Source organism: Epinephelus lanceolatus, chromosome 15, assembly GCF_041903045.1.
Source record: "Epinephelus lanceolatus isolate andai-2023 chromosome 15, ASM4190304v1, whole genome shotgun sequence".
Classification (NCBI taxonomy): Eukaryota; Metazoa; Chordata; class Actinopteri; order Perciformes; family Serranidae; genus Epinephelus; species Epinephelus lanceolatus.
In genome coordinates, this window is record NC_135748.1 from 32,490,578 (window position 1) to 32,513,144 (window position 22,567).

Here is a 22,567-nt window from a genome sequence, read left to right on the forward strand (position 1 = left end):
GTGAGGCAAAATAACGGCACAACAAACAGTCGACAAAGTTAGCTACGGTTAGCTAGCAGCAAACTGGTACCATGGTGGACAACTTTAGAGCTCTGTACATTTCGTCTGTCCAAAAATGCACGGCTCTGGATGTAGATTTCACCATGTTGTTACCGACTTCTTCTTCTGTTACGCATTTAATGCTATTTGATTTCCGGGTCAAAGCCCTAGGCGGACACTGGGGAGCATGCCCCAAGTGCCAGTTTGGTTCTGATTTACTGTATACATCCAGGAGTAATTTGACTTCCAATTCGCATTATCTGGGTGTGTGTAAGTCCGACTTTGAGAAATTAGATTTAATACAATTTCAATTTGACTAAGATTTATACATGTATTTTTGTGTATTTCACATGTATTGTTATTTTTGTATTTATTTTACATGTAACTGCAGTTTGTGGCATTTCCACGTTGGCTTCATTTTTCAGTCCCAGAAGTTGCCACTTGGAGCCAGGCAAAGTTATACAAGGGCAGTCATCTTTCTTCTGGGAAAGTGGAGTCATGAGACATCAAATGCGCAGGATAAAAACATCAAATAGTTTCTATGAAAACCAATGACTCGTGATATTTCAAAGAGGACATGTTATCAGTTCTGCTCACAAAGATTGAAGTACATCAGACAACTTCAAGCTGGTTATAATTTGATTCATTTTATTTCTGTGACATGATTCACTTACACTTCAGATCATATTAAGAGTGAAACCAATTATGCTCCACGTACAGAGAGCCTGTAAGAGGAGCAGCATGGGAGCAGCAAATGGCCTACAGAGTACACTGTAATTGGACAGAACATTAAACAACAGAACTTTAACAAGGGGTCTTCAGAGGGAAAACATTAACGGCCAATTTCTCCAAAATGACTTAATTATGGTGGCTTAATTGTCAACAGTGACGGGGCAGCTGCACCCAAACACCACAGCTGATGATGGACTGATTCACCCTTTCAGGGGTCAGGAGGAATTTCATCCTTTCTGTGTTACTTTAAAAAGCCTAAAGCACTAGTACAAGTACTGAACAACATTTATACAGCTGAACTCCCAGCATGCAATGCAGCAGGAATGTCCATCGGGGGGCTGGGCTCTGAAATCTCATATGGGTGCTCTCTTATCGCTCAATAATTCGATCAGGGTGCGACGGGGGGAAATCTAATGCGTGCAGGAGGGGATAAAATCAGCAACAACTGCAACAGCTTCTGTTTCTAGTCATTTAACAGCTTTAAGTGTAAATAGTGAAGCATCAAAGACCTTATAGTTTATAAAAATACACAGTTATGAACTCAGTTTGTCACAGATGATAACTCATGAGCGTATGGACATTTTTGCACCAAATTAAGCTCAAGTTTCCTCGTAACGTTCATGATGTAACCAGTGTTATTGTAAATATCTCTAAATCACGGTTGGCTGGGTTCTGTTCTGTTGCACCCTCTGGTAACATGGACCCATCTGTTCAGCTCTTCCTACAATAAACCCGTCCAAAGCACAGTCATAAACCGAAACACACACACATATACACACCGCCCTCTGCCCCGTACTCTCTGTCTCATTCTCCTCTTCCATCAGTGACAGCTGAGTCCACGCGGGTGTTTTTCTGCTTTTGGCTTTTGTCAGTGCAGTGTGATAACTGCACGTCCTGATAAACACCACACACCTGACTGACTGCATAGAAGCCTGGAAGGCAGCATGGGACTCGAACATGGGAGGTACATTTAGTTAAAAAATGTCTCATATCTCAGGAGCCGTGTAAGAAAGGAAAAAACAAGCAGCCTGTGTTTCCTTCTTCTGCATCCCCTTTCTATTCTGCTCTCTGGAGTACAAACACCCTCAAGGATTTGCGACCTTTTACTCAACTTAAAGACAATCGCCATTCACTCAGGGCACACAAGGGCATTCAACCAAGCCAAGGGAAGTGACTTTGAGGGAAGTTTTCAGCTAGGGCATTAAACAAACTCCTCGACCTGCAACAGTGACTTTTATTGAGTGAGGGGACAAACTGTGCTCAATATTGAAATCTGTATTTAACATATTCTATGATATTTGAGTAACAGGTTTACAGAATTTCACCTTAAATAAGAATAATCTCATTATTTTCCTCGATATGGAGCTTAGAATTAATCCTGTTTTTTGGGGTGCATTTCTATTTTAGTTTCTAGAATAAAAGTCTACGTGACATCATCATAGAAATAAGGTGTTTACAGCCACTGTGCCAAAATTGCAGAGCTAAAATCGGACTAATCTCGAAACAAATGTTTGATTTCATTATTTATTATTCTGTTGATTATTTCTTTGCTTAGTTCGCAAAATGCTTACCCAGGTGCAGAATGTACATGCTAGTTGGTCAATCGCTGTAGACTTTGCAGTGTGTTCAAGTGCAACTATAAGCCACTAACTCAAAACTTTTATCTCCTGCAGAAGGACTTAAAGTTCCACTCATTGGTTGTTCTCGGCTGTTTCAAAGCAGCGTTGGAGGAGTTTTGTACACAATCTTCTATATGCCAATGTCACAGTGTGTCTTAGCTGGTCTTTGTAATCATGTAGTTGCATTTTTATGGTTCATTTCTACTATACATTAACATACTTTTAGGCTTTTTGTAATCTTATTTTGTGTTTTATACTGCTTGTTTTAGAGCTGTACATGTTTATTCTGTATTTTTGTTCTGTGTTGTCCATCTGTAACTTATATTGCTGCCTGTCTTGGCCAGGACACTCTTGAAAAAGAGATTTTTAATCTCAAGAGGTTTTTCTGGTTAAATAAAGGTGAAATAAATAAAATTAAAAACTTTTTGGCAGACACAAGGGCAACATTGGGCGATGCAAAGGTTGCCACTAGTTTTCTGATGTCGGTTTTATAAGTTTGGCCCTTAAATACCATAAAATAACGACAAATGCTGGAGGCAAGCTCACAGAGCACAAAATTTACTCTTCCAGTGTATTATATTGTACGAACAACGGCAAACCCCAAAAAGATTTTGTTTATAATAATGTATGAAGGGTATGAAAAGAAGCAAATTTTTGCATGAGAGAAACCCTGATTAATCTGCTGTTTACTTTCTCGACCCATCATCTATTCTGAATATTTGAAACTATTTCAATACTCATTTTCTGAAGTATCAATACACTGGTACCAGCTGCGCTCCGTTTACTACAGTCATTCTGCTGTTCTCTGCTACAAACCAAGACAAGAAAAGTTGCCACACCCCAGTTGAAACCTTGTTATATTCATCTTTTTAATGTCTTTTTCAAATTGTGTGCCTTCAATGTCAATTTTTCCTTGTGGTACTGAAAATGGTATCAAATAGTGATATTTTCAGGGTTTGTAACAAGTTATAAAATCTATAAAATCTCTATTATAAATGTCCCAGAGCCCAAGGTGACTGAGTCCAAAACTCAAATATACTGTATTTGTGATGGCAAAATAGAAAAAAAGAGGAAATACTCACATTGGAAAATCTAGAAGCAGACAGTGTTTGTGATATTTTTGTCAACTGTCAAGCTAAGTCAGTTTTATTTTAACAGTCCAATGTCACAAATCACAGCTTGCCTCAGGGGGCTTTTATATTATGTACAGCGTACAAATCCCTCCCTTCAGATAAGGCAAAAGTCCCCCAAAAAAACCCTTAATGGGAAAAATGGGAGAAACATCCGGAGGAGCAACTGAGGAGGGACACTACTGTGCATTTGTTGTGTGAATTGGAACATTCATTACAACTACAGATGATAAATAATTCACCTGTACTTTATTATTTAGTTTTAAAGTTCATCCTTGGCTAGTTGAGAGGGAACTGAAAGTGAGTTGACCCTGGCAGTGGTGTGTTAAACATTGGAATAGATTTATTCAGGGTCAGTGTGTGTGCTGTGGTGCTCTACAGTGCAGGGTGGGGATGCTACAGAGCCACTAGGAAACATGTATTTGGATCCGTCTCCGTCCTGTGGCTTACAACCCCCCCAATGGCAAAACTTAGCTCTGGAGGTCGTCTGTCGCCTCAGCCAAGGCGAGGTTTCCTCCCCAGGCTCCCCCCCCCCACCCCCCTCTCTCCCTCTGTGAATAAAATGGGCCGACCTTGTGAATCCTGCTGGGTGACGTAAATGGGCTGCAGTTAACTCGCATCCTGTCTGCGCTGGTCAGAGGAGCCGCGGGCGAAGCAGCCTCTCCACAGTCCCTCCCTGAACCCCCAGGCCTGCTTCGCCCCACGCTCATCTCATCTCTAACCGGTCAGGACACTGTGTCCCGGCTGCAGATCCAGTCTGCATGACTAGCCTACAGAGTAGTGGACCATGTCTTCAAAAGAGAAGGCAGGACTGTATCACTTAGAATGGCACCTTCAGATGTAGCCTATGTAACTGGATAATCAGCTGTTGAGGGGAAGACATCACATGACAGAGGCGTAAAATGCTTCGACAACTTTGAGTGAAATCATCTGAGTCTTGTAAAGGCGTAATAAAATCGACCGTGTCTATAAGAGCACATGGTACAAGTGGAGTAGTTCCCTTTGAAAGTGTCAAGCTTCAGAGATGAAGAGTTAAAGTTATAATTCGCAAGATTCCAGTCAACATCTGTGGTTACTGGTGGTACTGGCAAGCGCTTTTTAATAACACAGGTCCCAGAGTAACCTCCAAAATGAAGCCTGTATTGACCACCTCAGCTACTCTGTCAGAAACACCACAGAGGAAGAGAAATTTGTGTATGTGTTTTCAGGAGAGGATTCATCATGCCACATTGTTTTAATAAAAACCAGGACTAAAGAAGACCCAGTCTGACATGGTGTGACTGAACAGTGATACAGAACTAATGAAATCTAATGTTGTCTGACACATCACATGAAATGAATGCATGTGCCGGCTTTTGTCTCCCCCATCGTGTCCACTACATGCATGCATTGTTATCAGCAGTGCGTGGGCAAGAGCTGTCACTGCTTATTCAAAATTTGCGCTACAGACCGTTCATAATAAAATACTCAATATGTAATTATCTGTAAAAGTTCAGAAATCTAGGCTATTGTTCTCTGCTCTTTTTCACTTCGCTCACAGACTATGGAAAACTAGAGAACATCCCTGAATGAAAAATTATGAAACCAATCTATCTGACTATGTGCGGACACATTTTGGATAAAGTTAAGACTGTTGGCTGACTTTATAATACATATGATGATTAATTGAAGTAAACGGGGACAGCATTAAACAACAGCAAAACTATATCAAAACATCTGTTTACAAACCCTCACACAACTCGTGCAGTTTAATCCAATTCTCATTTATCCAGTCATATGCTCAGTACCTCCCACACAGACGCATTTTTTGCTAAAATCTTCAAGTAGTAAATCAAGTAGCTCGCCTTGGCAAGTGCTGGCATTTGATCTCTGCCCGTGCATTCCACTGAGTTGCCGAGGCGCTCCTCTAATCCGTGTGAGACTATTTAAATACGAAAGTGTTTTAAACAGTTAGATTTTAGCAAAAATGCATGTGTTTGGGAAGTACTGAGTAAATGACTGGATAAATGAGATGGTCTTTGGATTGTCATTTACTCCAGTTCATCATGAATGTTTGCTGTTTTTGGATTCTTCATTTACAATGGAGGCAAGCGAGAAAAACATTTGATTTCACAAATTCAAGGTAACATGTTGCAAGTAATTGATTTACAAATGGTAATTTGGTGGGTGAAGTATTCCTATAAAAGAGGCAGTGGACGCACTGAATGAACATGAACGACTGTTTACAATCCCACCTAGCTACAATATATGATAATGTGCTGTTCTTCAGTCTACGTTTTTTTCATTTTTACAAAAGCTCTGTCCTAATTCCATCTCATCCTTTTTCTGATCTGTATTTTATCATTGAATTGACTGTGTTTTGCCAAATATGCATTCAGTATAAACTTTAAAGGCCAGTCTGCACCCTACATAGGCACTCAGACATGCACAAGGACAAAGGACTATTATATAGAGAGAAGGAACCAATGACCGTATATCCTCCTGAGACCCTGTGTCCTCATATGAGGACATCACATTTTGGGTTTACTTGACCTTATACTTCATTCTACTTAACTTAGACCTGCTGTCCTCATTCATGGACTTTTTGTGTGCCATCTAGTGGTGGTAAGCACACAATACACTAATCCATGTAAAAACAAGATGGCTGTGATCTCTGCCAAGTCAGTCTGCAGCCAGTCCCGACACAAAAGTAGTCAAGGTCCAAAACCTGATCACATTTTATGGTTGAAACCAGTTTATTTATGATTAATAATGTTTGTAGTTTGATATGGCAACAAAATTTAACAATAGTATCAAGCTAAGATGCTGTTGATTAGGAAGTACTTGTTTGAGGACATTGTGACTTTGTTGTTGTCTTGTTTGAGGACATTAGGACTCTACTGTTGTCTCGTCTGAGGACATTGGGACTTAATTATTGTCTTGTTTGAGGACATTGGGACTTAATTATCGTCTCGTTTGAGGACATTGGGATCTTATTGTCATCTTGTTTGGGACTATGGTTGACAGTGTTTACTTTTTAAAACGTATTGATCCCAAATAGCTAGGCACAATTAAAAATGCATACAAAGCAAACGTTCGGGTCTTAGGAGGATATAAAGATGGATTTCATGCGGCTCCCCAAAAGTGAAGCCAAAACATTTTGATTGCCCCCTGGTGGCTGGCTGCAGTATAGGTCATAAACCCTGCCCCCTCAATGTTAGTGAAATGGGCGTGGGCCAAACTAAGGAATCAAAGCACACATTAAATAAATTCTTCCCTAAGACAGCTTCTGTCATTTTAAGTAGTTCTTATCAGACTGATGTAACAGGGGGATTTACATCATGATTGACACCTTTGTGTGTCAATCATTGTGCTCACAATCAAAGGCACTGCTCGTGACTGGGTCGGAACGGTGTATGGAGGGGAACTTGAAACTGCGGCTCCACTTCTCCATCACTACTGCACAGATTCTGGCTATAGATGACCTAACCAGCGTAAAATGGCAGCGTCTGTATCTGGGATATTTTGGCTTCATTTTGTAAATTGGGAGAAGTGGAGATCCATCATCCATCTTTATATTGTCTATCAGTTAAACAGACTAAAAAAGTATAAATAATGTCAAAAATTAATTTCGATAGAATGAAAATCTTAAAGGATTATATCTTTAAAGTGTGAGGCATTTCAATGAACTAAAGACAACTTTGGTCCCCTTTGCCTCTGCTGTTATGTAACAGGTCATTCTGCTGCAAGGTGGAATAGTTTCACCTGTGTTGGGGGGGCCGCCTGACATTCAGCACCGAGCTTAATGCCGTCTCCATTAGGGGGATCATATTTGTGCCTCAAAAAGGCAGAGAAAAAGGACCCTCATTGACTGGCGCACAGTAGCTGGCAGGTTATGCAATGGCAGTGAGCGGGAGGCAACGACTCAAGAAATGATGTTACATAACTGACAAGGCACATTCACACAGCCCACCAGGCAGCCAAGTGGAAAACAGGGTACTCTGGTGCTGACAGAGGAGAGGGGAAGAAAAAAAAAGGTATTGTGTGGATGTTTGGGGTAAAAGTGGGATAAAAAAAGAGGTGTGGGAAACGTATCGTCAGGCTGAGAAGACGAAGGTATTCCGCCTCACTGGAAGCAACAAACGTGCGCGGAGACAGAAAGAGCTTTGTGTGAATAGAGATGTCGTTTCTCATTATAATGCATGAGGCACTTTGAGAGTCTCCCGTTTAAATAAAGGCGAGCCATCTCACCCCATTTCCCCCAGTCCTTCTAGTTTTGGAAGAGGAATTTAGGGCCCGAGGCGCAGAGCAAGTGGCTGAAGAGGAGGAAAGAGAGCCAGACCGAGAGGGACTGGTGAATGAAAGAGGGAAAGAGAAACTCCGAGCGGAGCACCATTAGTTTCTCGTTTATTCACTTAGCTGCACAAAGATGCATTGCTCCAATTTGTCATGCACAAGAGCTGTGGCTGGATCGCTCAGCTGAATTTGGGTCTGGAGCAGAGAGAGATTTAGTGAGCCATGCTGTGTTGTGTCCCGCATGGACTCTATCACACGCTAACAATGTATTTCCACTGGGGCTTGTCACATGTCAGCCAATAGTCCCTGGTGTATTCTAAGTATCTCTGTACCACAGGAACTAACAGATGTGAGGATGCAATGTGGACGCTGGGAATCTGAAGTCAGCCAACCCTACAATTAAAAAAAGACATTTACATTCTTTTAACACCAGCAACAACCTGTGGTTTCCTTAAAGTGTGCACTTAAAGTCCCTCTTCAGACACATTTTACATTATGTATACTAATGGTAATATTTTTTTTAACATGGTTTCCCAAATAGCAATGAAAATCACTATGAAAAAGGGCGGGAAACAGAACTTCTCTTTCACCTTCTTTGAGAGATTTGCTTGCGTTAAGTTTTTTTGCTTTTTTCAGCACTGCATGACAGTTAAAACAGCAGTACGCAAAATATGATGGGAATCAATAACATTAGATTTTTATAACAGAAAGAGCCATAATTGACCATGTTTGCAGTTCAAGGTGTTCTTTAACAGTTCTACAGACGTCTCTTACAATGGTGGTCTATGCGGAAAATAATTTTTGGGCTGCGGGAGGATTTTTGTCGCTGCAATACTGCGAGTGGCCACTGGGAAAAATTGGAACCTGCTCTACGCTGGAGGTTTCAGGTTTCTTAGCCTGTCATGTGTCGAAGTCTGTTTCCCCATCGATATGTGTTTTCCGAATTAGACAGTGATTGGCTTTTGTATTAGTGACGTACCTAATCTAGCTTGTCCTGCGTACGTTTTAGGAAAATTGCACAGATACAAGTCAGTATAGTCAAGGTCAGACATTTTGGGGGGGACTTTTAAGGTCCAGTGTGTAGGATTTAAGGGGATATACTGGCAGAAATGGAATATAATATAATAAGTATGTTTTCTTTAGTGTATAATCACCTGAAAATAAGTATTGTGGTGTTTTTGTTGTCTTAGAATGAAACTTTTGTATCTACATAGGGAGCAGGTCTTCTTTTGCTGAGATCACCATGTTGCACCCACATGTTTCTACAGTAGCCTGGAACGGACAAACCAAACACTTGCTATAGATAGGCCTTTTCACGTTTTTGTGTTGGCCACGGTATTTAGCAGGCCCTCTGCGATGATTAGCATCGGAAAAACCCAGATTTTATTTTACACAAAACTGCTTTATTCAGTGTTTTTACTGGTTTAAAATCACCTCGGGTCTCATTTATGAACACTGCATATGCATAAAATGGGGCCTGAAAGAGACGTACACCACTTCCCATGCAAAAGATTTGGTCTATAAAAACAGACTTGATGGGAGAAACTTTGACCTATGCTTCTGAACATTTTGGAGACAGGAAATTGGCGATGCAGATGGTGAGGTGGAAGCCTGATTGAAGAAACTGTAGAAAATTTTTGCCGCATGCCATTTTTAGCTTTTGTCCATATGTACATTTTTAGTATGGATCCTATGCATTGTTTTAAAAATGAGACCCCTCATCTGTTTGTTTTGGAGAGGAAGAGATGTCTGCGGATAATCCTGCTCCTGGTATAAACTTCCTGAACAATGAACACTGACGGAATTCTAACCGGGAGAACTTTCAGCTAGTTTCAATCTGCCTCACCACTACATGCCACTGTTCCTTTAAGGTTTTAGAAACTTCACAAGCAAAGAGAACAGCAGCAAAAGTCAACACGTGCCTTTTATGGTGATAAAATTGCACCATCACCACCATAAAACAGCTGTTCATTAAAATAACAAACGGAAAAAGACAATAAAAAACAAAACCAAAAGACTTTCCATCCCAGCCTGTGGCTCACCACCATCACCACGTGAAACAACCTTTTTTCTGCACAAGTAAAGAAAAGGAGAGTGAAGTGTTGAAAACCTTTGCCTGTTAAATCCAATATTGGGCAGCACCAGCTGGAGGACCAGGTGGGTTAACTGCAGGGTGGGCCAATCAGTGCTCTATATAGCTTCACCACAAACCACCAACACAAGAAGGGATAAAGGGGAGGGAAATGGGGACGGGAAATAGACAATTTTCTCTATCAATAACACATGTCCTGGTGTAGATCAGAAGCAAGGGTTGTTTTTTCTTCTCTTTTATTCGTTAACTGTTCTGCAGACCTGAAAATCCATCTCAACACAGGATTTCTGGCATCTCTGGGGAACCAAGTATCTGAGAGGAGGATGTATGTAGGTGGAGCTGCTGAGCTCATTCTACAGTATCCATCACTGACATCATGTTGATGCTTCAGGCTGTGGGCTGCAGCAGAACTTTTCTCCCACCCTGACCTCTCCCATGCCTTGACACAGGTTCCCAGCCTCCCTTGCAATGACTTTAATAATGTCATCAACAACCTCCCCTCACTTTCTCCATCCTCCCCTGGTTTGACGTGTGCAGCTAATTCCACCCGTCCTGCTTCCTAGTAGCTGTTCATCATCCTTAAAGTAGACTCTCCACCCAATAAGACACACCCCAACCAAAAATAACTCCACCAGGATGGATTTCAGCACATTACATAAAAAATAACATACATCACCGAGAGGCTGTGACTCACTCGCTGCAGCGTATTGAGGCTGCGGCGCTAACGAATACTCAGACATGCGTGAAATCTGTATTGGAGGAAATTAAACCTTATTTTGCACAGATATTTATTCCATGCCACTGACTCCAGGGACCCATAGGATGAGCAGCAGCTGTGGTGTTTTGCTGCCACTCCTGTTACGTAAGAGGACTGCCATCCACTCACATAATTGATTTTGACCCCCGTGACAGCTCTGATTTGTGCTGTGAAGTGTAGAAAAGATCAGCGGCAAAGAACACATTTTTTTTGTTCCCAGCATGCGGCCAAACATAAACACAGGATTATTCAACAGTACAGCAGCATGTTCCCCTAAAAATACACAGAGCAGGGTGCACATGCACAGCCTTCAGATTCAAAAGCAGAGACGTAAATTTTTGTTTATCTTCATGACCTGAGCTCCTGTAATCCTCCGCTTTGCTCTTATCTGTGTGCGTTTCTATAACTGTAAACATCTGTTATAGTAAATACATGGTGCCATCGCTGTGACTAAGTGTGACTCTGTGCCCAAGTGGGTGTTTTGTTGTCACATCTTTGTTTACAAGGATGCAAAAGATGCATGTTTACATGTTTTCATCTCACTGACGCAGCATGATGTTGCCGTGCTCCTCCGTGAGTGGGCAATCTCAGCATATGGCATTTTTGCACTGTTGGCAAGGGCCTCTGTCAGCAGCCCTCTGAAGCCAACTGCCAGGCTTTGGATGTTTACCAAACACAACAAATTGAAAATGGCACAGATCAGTGTCAAAATAACATTAATCATTTATGCAGTTTTGTGAATTTAGTGCTGAACCAGCATGTTTTCTCTCACGCATCTTATACATTATAAAAAGAAAACATATTTTGAATTATTTGCTGTCAGGTCTTTTGTTTACATTGACCCATTTGCTCGTCCAGCTTTCCCAAAGTTTGCCTCTGTGAATCATTTACATTGACAGCAACCCTTTCCCCTTCAAAAATGCCTAATCTAAGGAATGCTATGAATTTCACTACTGTAAGGAATTCCTTTGGGAAATGCAGGAAGGCTTCACATTTTTCCCACCACTGAACATAAAAGCCCAAAACAATATTGAGCTTAATGGATCCAATATTAGGCTACTGTCAAATTTACTCCACAAAAATAATTTTAAATATACTACTATATGTTGAAATTTAAACACAGAAGTAGTCTAAATGTTTGCACACATTCAAAAGTCCATTTAAAAAGTAGCCATTTTTAGTACATGTAAATTCAGTAACTCAATACAGTTTAATTCTACTTAAGTGAAACGCATGTTTTTTCAATGAATGGAAATAAACTCCTTTATATCTTAAAATGCACCCTACTCATTAAATTTGTAAATGAAGCAGGTCTTTCATTACAAAAACTGTGAGACACGTTGTCCCCAAACACATCGATCTCTCAGGCTACCAGTCGGGATTCACCATCATGACCCAAAACTAATTTGAAAAGCAGAGATGAATAAAAGCAGGCAGCACTCACCGAAATACACCGTCTTGTCACACTTTGGGCACTTTGAAGCCATGTTGCGGTGTCGTGGGTCGAGTGAAAGTGATGTGTCGTGTCTCTGTAAGCGGTGTCCACTCTCTTTGAGCTCCTGTGTCCACAGCAAGTGTCCCTGCCGGTCCCTGCTCCGCTTACAGCAGCCCGGAGCTTCTATTCACTCAACGGCTGCCTCATTTGCATCGCCCCGCCCCCTCCGCCACGATGCCCGTCCTCGTGCCTCCTTCACGTGTTGTGGGAAATAAAACAACTCAAAGCTAATACAAGGGTTTTTGTTCATTTTTGTCGTTTAAAAACAGTTTAAACTTCAGTTAAATGCTTTTTTTCTGTCAGAGTTTTCTCTTCATTGTGTTTCCTCAGCAGATATTGTTGTTAAAGTGTTCCTCACACTGCTACCAATCAAACAACAACTAGCAACCACTGAAGATACTTTAGCTCTTTAGCAAAGTAGCTAACAGTTTAGCTAATTACAGTTTTACTGATGTCAAGCAGAAGGCTACAACTGACAAACAGAGGAGGTTTCTCAAAGTCAAGGACAGATTATTCAGAGAATTTTCATGCATGTGTGTATCCTCAGCGGGTATAAAGTACCCACAATTCTTTGCACACAATTTGCTAGATGAATATATCATTTATTTGGATTAATATCTGCAGGAGTTTTTATCATACAAGGATAAGAAATTACTTACAATGCACTTACAAAAACCTCATAATTTATGCTTTCCAATTTATCCACTGCTAAATTGGACTGAATTAGTTGTTTTATTATGGATATTTTTTATTATACGTATGTTGTGTTTGTTACATTTTAAATATGTTTTGATTGGCTGCTACCTTGGCCAGGTCTCTCTTGTAAAAGAGATTTTCAATCTCAATGGGACCTCCTGGTTAAGTAAAGGTTAAATAAAAAATAAAAAAAAAATTGATTTTGAAAATACTGTGATTTAGATAAAACATAAACGTTTTTAATTATTCATAGCAGTGATGGAGCGCTAAGTTCCACAAAAGTTTTATCTCGCCTACCTGTTTGTTTAGTACAATCTAGAAATATAATCTCCCTAAAAAGTCACATGGCTTTGAATACAGTGCTCATATATGTTCAAATTGAACAACGACATTAGAGAGTGCCAAAATTGTCACATTAGTCTGAAACCCCCTCTGTCTGCTGAGGGTTAATGACGCACATCTGGAGACATCTGGGACATGTGTTCACCAAATGCTACAAAGGATTCTTGCCTTGCCTCTGTAGGATCCTTCCTTGGTAGGACGAATCCTTTCAAATTTGACTTTAAGAAACACCACGAATTTCTAAAATTTGATGGCGTAAGTGACATTGGCTATGGTCTGATAATGATATCACTTCTGGGGTTTCCAGTTTAAGACCTAAAAGAAGCTCATGCACACCTTAATAAACTTGTAGACAGGAACGTAAGAGGAAAGTGTCTATAAGAGAAGAAAAGGAATTCCTGCACACTGACGTGTTACTTGCAATAAACTTTATTAGATAACAACATTTTGGTTGTCAGACCTTCATCAGGTTAAGAAAATGCCTACTAAGATGAGACCAATCAGAGGCCATGAGCTGCATAATCAGCCTCACAGTCTGCATGTATTTAGTCTATCATTAGCAATGTATAAATATATACATTGAATAATACAATTTTAAAAGCAATACATACAAAACCAGTAATCAAGTAAGTCTACTGGTAAATCTCAGGGCAAACCATAATGGTTGGCCTCTGATTGGCCAATAAGTGAGTGCTATTATCACTCTTTGTAAAATTCATCATCCTGTCTCTGTGCCCTTCAGTGTGGTTATTTAAAGAAGCTGTAAACACTTTAGCTTTAAAAGTAGTTGGCTAACATATTGTACATGTCTTAAACATACCCCAGGCCTTTAGAATTGTCATGCCTGTATTTAAAGTTGTGAGTTTTACAAGCAGCACTTGAAGACAGCATTTCTCTCTATGGGCCAGCCTGTGGTCTTGTCAGCCTACTGTAGGTCAGGCGGGAAAGCTTTCTGAGCAAGTGGCGGGGCAGTCTACCAGAGACACATGCACTCCCACTTCCCTTTCCACCAGTGAAGTATGTTTGGTTGAATCACAATGCTTTCTTTCAGAGTGAGTGACTTGTAGGAATTTGTTAGGCAAAGGAAGACGCTGAAACGTGGCTCGGGTGGATCGGCTTTCCCTTAAGGAGCTTGCTGGCTTTGTGACAAATTAGGGCCTGCTGAAGGGAGACAGGCGGAGCTAAAAAACAGCGTCTGAATTTCTCACAACTCAGAATGACATATTGGTGTTGCATTTACTTCTGATGACTAATTAAAAGACATTATCAGGTCCGACAGCAGCGCGTCTGCCTCTTTCCATTTCTTCAGTGTGTGACTGAGGTCATCTCTTTCACACATGGGTGCTGTCTGGTCTGTCTGCTGTGTGACACAGAGCAGGTCCTGGTCCAGGAACAGACAGTCTGATATTTCCCACATCTGTGTCCTGGCTGATTAGCACCCATCAGCATGCCGGCAACCAGTTCCTCCTTATCTCTGAGCTCACTGCTTTAAAAAAGGCAGTCAACTGCCTCTTAAAGACAGCAAAACTGTACACTGGGTGACTTTTTGGGGCAGTCCTGATTTGCAGCAGCACCCATGGAGATGTTTCACAGCATTTCCGACCCAGTATACAGCTGGAGTAGAGAGCCTTCCTGCCTCAGCGCTCGCGGTGTGTGTTTCACAGAGGACATGAGTTCATTACCGTTCACCTCCAGTTGTTTGCTGTGGTTGCAGGTTTGCTGCCAGTTCAGCTGCGGCGCACAATCAGACTCAAACCTGCTGAGAGGAGGAGGAGGAGGAGGAGGTCAAAAACACTACAGAGCGAAACGCAGACAAAGAGGATGTAGGAGATTAAAAGTGAGAGGACAATGTTCTCTAAAATACTCGGCTCACTGAACACATGCAATAAAGATGAAAGGAAGGGTATATTATTCCCACTATCTGTAATATAAAACATTTATGTGAGGCTGAAAAATAGAGTTTAAACTCTTAATTTGAATCATTTAAAGTTGGGGATATGGGGACAGAAATGAATGATAGGTAGGGGAACAGATGCCCGTGACAGGCTTGTACTCACGTTTGAGGAGTGTGAGTAACACCAGGGAGACTGGAGTGGACGTATCCAGGCCACTAGTTTTACTTTTAACTTGTTTCTGATCCGGTGCTTGGTTCAGACTCTCGCTGATTCTCCAGAGCAGATCAAGCATCCAGCCCCATGAGGGAGAGACAGGAATAGAAAGAGAAGGGTGGAGAGAAGGGTGAGGTGGTCCTGAGGGGTTAAAGGCATGTTAGTACTTTGCTTTTGTAGACTTACATAGGGGGCAAACAAGGGTGGAAGAGTATGGAAAACGTGACACATCCCAATCTTCTCTTTATCAAAATGTGTTCTTGGAGAAGTTTTACACAAGAAGATCAAGTTTACTCATCACGAGGATGACTACTGTGTCTTCTGCGGCTCTGGAGGACTTTTATAAAGTCTGAGAAAAGTATCCTGATGATGCCGTCAGGGTCAAACCAGCTTGAGGCTTCAAATTTAAAACAGAAAGCTTACAGGTTGTGGGCATTTACAAGGCAGGAGGGAGAGTCGAACCAAACTGCTATTAAAATGCATAATGTGACTTTATAAGATTTAGTGTTTTCAGGGTTGATCTACAACTCGGGGCCTCAGCCTCTGTTACATCAATTTTGAACATTCTCATTCTTTTTTTATCCTTGTCCCACCACGTTTCCCCCTGACGCTGCTGGGCACCGTACAACTATAATGGCAACTGGCCACGTATCATGCCAACATTAAAGGACACCTTTTTTCGTTGGTTTCTGACACCGCAAGTCACCGCCCAAGTGCCAGATTTCGCCGACTTTGGAGTGAGACCGGGCTTGCTACTAATGCTGGGATGTCAACAAGAGCACGTGGGCAGGTTTAGGCAACAAAAGCATGTGGTTAGGTTTAGAAGAAAACATCATTCCAACCTGATGCTGTCCAGCCGTGTATACTGCTGCAAAAGGGGACATCTGGCCAACCGGCGGCAAATCATAACATCACGAAAGGTTCTGTTCGGCTGTCTTATTAACTGACGCCACCTGGCAGCGTATCATACCTGTGCAAAAGGCAACTTTTGGCATCAGGTGTCTGACGCCGAAAACACAGACAAACTGCTTTATTTGACGACTTTGAGCCTACATATATGTAATATCCACTTGATTTTCTTAAGATAGCATACATGTCTCGCCATTTCAGAAGCAGCTGAATACTGTTCTTCTAAAAATCCACATGAGAGCAGAAAACCTACTTAAAGGTGTTGTATGTAACTCTGGAGTCAGGTAGTTTATTGTTGAGTCTCATTTCCAGGTCATCAAATACTTACGCTTTGGGTTGGTAGTCGGACTGAATCACTAACCCAAAGCGTAAGTGTTTGACAACCTGGGAATGAGACTCAGCAATAAGTTGTCTGTCTCCAGAGTTACATACAACACCTTTAATTGCAGACGTGACAACTACCCTGAACAAAACGTCCTTATACTTAAACAACAGGTCGTTTGTATCTGGAACCATCACTCACATACCCATTTTCCACCAAAATTAGAACATATATGCATTTTTTTTAAATGTTGGAAAACCTGCTGAAAATAAGCAATAGATTCTTTCCCTATAGCCCGTGGACCAGAGCCATGTACAGGGCTTTGCAGTAGATGATTATTCCTTTCTGTTTTCGCGCAAGAAAATAGGGTTAGTGAACAGTAGAAAGCAGCATGGAGGCCAGTGAAAATGTTACAGTGAGTACTTCTTTTTATATCCGTTAATTTTCCAGCCTCTGTTTCAAACTCGATGCCTGCTAATTTTAAACAATGTTTAATGGCTGCTTGGATAAAAACAGTATTTTGTGGTGGCGCATGATTGCGACGGAAAGGGGGCGAAAACTTTCTCATCCACCTGGTTGTTGTATTTCCATTACTGTCAATCTAAGACAATCACAGCTGAAGCCATTATAGACTTCCAAGCCATTTGTCGTGGGAATGAATGCCAATTGTAATCTTTCCCATTAAATACAAAACCCAGATGTTACTGTTGTTTCTTTTGTCCAGTGGAAAAGGAGCTATAATAACTGACTGAAAAAATAGGTTTAAAGGGTCTTTAATAAGTCTTATTATGACTGGCGTATATGGTAAACATCCGAGCCCTTTCAGTGTTAGTGCTCGACCATTTGCCCACCAGGCTTATGAATTCCAGCTGCACACTTGTCCTCAACACCACTCACCCCCTCACATTATATAAGCACCGTACCCCAAGGCCAAACAGGTGCCAGATCTGCATTTAACCCCAGACAGTGACAATCCCTCAGTTCCTTCCTTTTTCCTTCCTGCTCACTCTTTCACACAAACTCACACATTCAGGCTCCACAGATGCAAATGTGGGCATGATCCACATGCGCCACGTGACATGCCATTTGCTCTGAGGAGCCCAGAGAGCGGCCGGCGTGAGCCCAGCCCAGCCCAACACCACAACAGGAGCAGGCTGCTTCTTTCAGCCAGTGGGCACAAGTGCTGCAGAGAGGCAAGCAGATGATTTAGGCCAGATTGAGGGGTTCTGAGGCCTCTATTTAAAAGTGGACAAGCGCGTCATTTAAAAGACCTCAGACAGCTGTGGTATTTCTGAAAATGTAAGGACGTAGTGTTTGTATGGGCAACACGTGATCTGCTGGGTGTGCATGTGCGTGTCTTTGAGTAAGAGGGAGAAAAAAGAGCCTGCATTAATTATTGAAATGTTCCCATAGCACACGCTCTAGAGTGGTGATTATTTTAGAAACAGTAGCCTATGTTTAGCTCTGCCAGGAGACGGGTAAGATTAAACAGTCTCAGCAGATGATAAGCTATATGTTGAGTGTTCACTCAGAGTTTAATAGACAGCAGATACTCTATCTGTTTGTGATAAGGTCAAGACAACAATGGGGCCAGTTTTATCTGCTCTTTTTCTCTGGGTCTCAAAATGTAGTGGATGTTGTCTCCTCTTGTTGAGACATGATACAATCAGGTGAATAAAGTGCACAAATAATATACTATATAATCAGTGTAAGCCACACAGCTATTAAAATAAGCTTGTAAATCTCTTATGTTTTGGTAATTAATCAATATAAACCAGCAGTCCTGCCGACTGCTGCTCACTGTTACTGTATTTAATCACAGTGTTTCAGCTGGTAGACCTTCATCAAGTAAGATTCAGGTGTTAGACAGCACCATATAGACTACATACTACATGTGAACACCACTAATAAGCCTTTTCAGTTTTAAATGAAGTTCTTTTGAATAAAAATAACATAGGGAGAATCTACATCCAAGCAAAATTCAAATATACTGCTTTAATTTGTGAATAATGTTTTGTGTAATATATTTTTAGTGTATTCTTCTTTTTATATACAGTACAGGCCAAAAGTTTGGACACACCTTCTCATTCAATGCGTTTTCTTTATTTTCATGACTATTTACATTGTAGATTCTCACTGAAGGCACCAAAACTATGAATGAACACATGTGGAGTTATGTACTTAACAAAAAAGGTGAAATAACTGAAAACATGTTTTATATTCTAGTTTCTTCAAAATAGCCACCCTTTGCTCTGATTACTGCTTTGCACACTCTTGGCATTCTCTCGATGAGCTTCAAGAGGTAGTCACCTGAAATGGTTTTCCAACAGTCTTGAAGGAGTTCCCAGAGGTGTTTAGCACTTGTTGGCCCCTTTGCCTTCACTCTGCGGTCCAGCTCACCCCAAACCATCTGGATTGGGTTCAGGTCCGGTGACTGTGGAGGCCAGGTCATCTGCCGCAGCACTCCATCACTCTCCTTCTTGGTCAAATAGCCCTTACACAGCCTGGAGGTGTGTTTGGGGTCATTGTCCTGTTGAAAAATAAATGATCGTCCAACTAAACGCAAACCGGATGGGATGGCATGTCGCTGCAGGATGCTGTGGTAGCCATGCTGGTTCAGTGTGCCTTCAATTTTGAATAAATCCCCAACAGTGTCACCAGCAAAACACCCCCGCACGATCACACCTCCTCCTCCATGCTTCACAGTGGGAACCAGGCATGTGGAATCCATCCGTTCACCTTTTCTGCGTCTCACAAAGACACGGCGGTTGGAACCAAAGATCTCAAATTTGGACTCATCAGACCAAAGCACAGATTTCCACTGGTTTAATGTCCATTCCTTGTGTTTCTTGGCCCAAACAAATCTCTTCTGCTTGTTGCCTCTCCTTAGCAGTGGTTTCCTAGCAGCTATTTGACCATGAAGGCCTGATTGGCGCAGTCTCCTCTTAACAGTTGTTCTAGAGATGGGTCTGCTGCTAGAACTCTGTGTGGCATTCATCTGGTCTCTGATCTGAGCTGCTGTTAACTTGCGATTTCTGAGGCTGGTGACTCGGATGAACTTATCCTCAGAAGCAGAGGTGACTCTTGGTCTTCCTTTCCTGGGTCGGTCCTTATGTGTGCCAGTTTCGTTGTAGCGTTTGATGGTTTTTGCGACTCCACTTGGGGACACATTTAAAGTTTTTGCAATTTTCCAAAGGGTGGCTATTTTGAAGAAACTAGAATATAAAACATGTTTTCAGTTATTTCACCTTTTTTTGTTAAGTACATAACTCCACATGTGTTCATTCATAGTTTTGATGCCTTCAGTGAGAATCTACAATGTAAATAGTCATGAAAATAAAGAAAACGCATTGAATGAGAAGGTGTGTCCAAACTTTTGGCCTGTACTGTATATTTTTTAATAACAACATTTTATTATTTTTTCACAATTATAACATTAACATTTTGTAACAGGCCTGAGCTTGGTATGTTAATACACACAGATGAACATTAATGTAAGTAAATTAGTGGAATAATGAATAATGAACCCCACTTGCTGTGGGGCATCTGTGCTAACCACTGCATCGCTATGCCACCCTAGTGCAAATCATCTCACTTTCAATTTCAATTTTCTATTAGTTAAATTCCCAATACTGATTGAGTGCACTTGTGACTTTCTGGGCCCCTTTGGTCTGCAGGAGTTGCCCATTTTACCAGGTTAGTGATCCAGCCTTTATGGTAGAACTTCTCTGAGTAACATTTCCATGGCCTTGCAGCCACACCAGTTGGAGCCTATTCATTATGAATAACAGTTAGTTTTGAAATGATTTATCATGATATCATCAGCTGTCTGACTAATGGGTGCTCCTGTTTGTAGAAGGCCCCGCTCCAGTTTACATTACATTATGTCTGAGTGCAGATGGGAGAGTGCTGCTGTGTTTTCTTTAGTCATGGACAGTAAATTTTAAAGTATTTTACTCCCGCTCGGACTGTGAGGGGTTTCAATTCCTCTGAAGGCCATTTTTAGTGATGTGGGTGTATTGTTTTGCTTGGCAGATATTCACTGGTCACTGTTGGTGGAGGTTCCTCTGTATGCACTCTCACTGCTCCCATGTCTAATCTAAAACCTCCTATTTTTAGCTGCTGCAGTTTCAGTATTCCTGTCATTTTAATTTTCTGCCCCGTGTTTGTTTACAACATGAAGGGAAGATTTTGGGGGGCACATGTTCTGCGCTGTGGCCCCGAGGCATGTTGAGGGAGGGCATGGTAGACACAGCTGGCAGAAGAATTTTGGAGGTTTTGATCTCTCTATCTACACGTCCTGTGATCCTCCCTCTCACAGAGCTCCCTATCATTTCCGAGGGAATCTCTGTAGTGATGGCACATGGGAGTTAGACTTTAAACACAGACAACCTGCGCGTCCTCATGAGATTTTAATTAAAATGTTATGATTAGGAGTATAATTAACACATCAAATACTTGTTTTAAGGTGATTTGAAGGTGACTGAGCCACTTTTATTAAGCCATTTAAACCAAGAATTAAGATACTCCTACATTTTGCTTTCTGCATTTCTGCCCTTTGTTTAATCACATTTACGACCCCAGCGGAGCACTCAGTTGAATGTCTGACTAATCAAGGTTTTTCTGTTTATGCGGCAGCATGTTGTTAAAGTGAAACTGATTAATGATCAATACATCTTGAAGACTCCATCTTACTCAGCGGATGTATTAGTGGTGATTGTGCTGTGTGAGATTTACTCATCAAGCATCAATCAGCCGCACTGACGACTGGTCAGCTGTATCAATCATGTAATTTGGATGTGGAAAGTGTGACAGTTTGACACAAATATAACAGTTTGATATTTGGAGAAATACACTACGAGCTGGGAATATCGTTAAGCAGTGGAGGAGCACCTTGACGAACTCCTGAACCTGGCTGCCACGTCCTCTGTAGAGGAGGTAGAGCCTGAAGACTCGGGGGAACTCTCGGCCATATCCCTGGCAGAGGTTGCTGAGGTAGTCAAAAAGCTCCCCGCGGCAAGGGGCAGGGTGTGGATAGGATTCCCCCTGAGCTGCTGAAGACTCTGGACATCATTGGGCTGTCTTGGCTGACTCACCTTTTCAGTGTCGCATGGAGGTCGGGTACAGTGCCTGCGGAGTGGCAGACCGGGTGGTGGTTCCCATTTTCAAAAAAGGTGTGCTCCTTTTATCAGAGTATCACACTGCTCAGCCTCTTGGGAAAAATTTACTCCAGGGTGCTGGAAAGGAGGCCCCGACCGATTGTCGACCGATTGTTGAACCCCCGTAGTCTTGTGGGGGGGTACTGCAGGACTACGGGGTTCCAAGCCCACTGCTATGAGCCATTTGTTTTTATTACCCAACCCTCACTTATGGTCATGAGCTCTGGGTAGTGATCGAAAGAATGAGATCGCAGATACAAGCGGCCGAAATGAGTTTCCTCCGTGGGGTGGCTGGGCTCAGCTTTAGAGATAGGATAAGGAGCTCGGACATCTGGAGGGAGCTCAGAGTAGAGCCGCTGCTCCTTCGCGTTGAAAGGGGTCAGTTGAGGTGGTTCAGACATCTGATCAGGCGTCCTGGGCGCCTCCTGTTAGAGGAGTTTCGGGCACGTCCCGCTGGTAAGCGGATGAAAATGGATGGAAGGACTAATTTCTTGGGGAGAGTTTGATGAAATGATTAATAACACTCTCATGTCTGTATGCTAAATTTGAAGCTACCGCCAGCAGACTGTTTATTCTTGGCAAGAAAGCATATTTTAAAAATGCAGTGTTTCTGGAAATGCTCTGCCATAGAGATTGAGATGAGTAGTTTCAAAAGTTGGTACAGTGTTAGCATTTGGCATCTAAGCATACAAAATAGTTGTTTTGGCACCAACCTCTAACATATTCTGGTAGTTTTAAATAATTGGATTTTGATTGTTGGTAATGACAACAATTTAAGTATAATTTTTTGTTCCAACATCCAAAGTCATACCAACAGCTAAGGTCAAAAGTACTTGAAATTATGCTGGAAATCCCCGAGAGGCACTGCCTACTCTTTCACATGTCCTCAAAC

General features: G+C 41.7%; 1 protein-coding gene across 1 annotated transcript in view; it reads right to left on the bottom strand.

The window, feature by feature from the left end:
* The window catches only part of crip2 (cysteine-rich protein 2), a 33,146-nt gene extending 20,887 nt beyond the window's left edge, over positions 1-12,259 (bottom strand). Inside the window, exon 1 of the mRNA XM_033643441.2 lies at positions 12,089-12,259. Coding sequence (XP_033499332.1) covers positions 12,089-12,131 — 43 coding nt within the window. The 5' untranslated portion in view covers positions 12,132-12,259. The remainder of the gene's footprint in view (positions 1-12,088) is intronic.
* Positions 12,260-22,567: the final 10,308 nt, after the last annotated feature.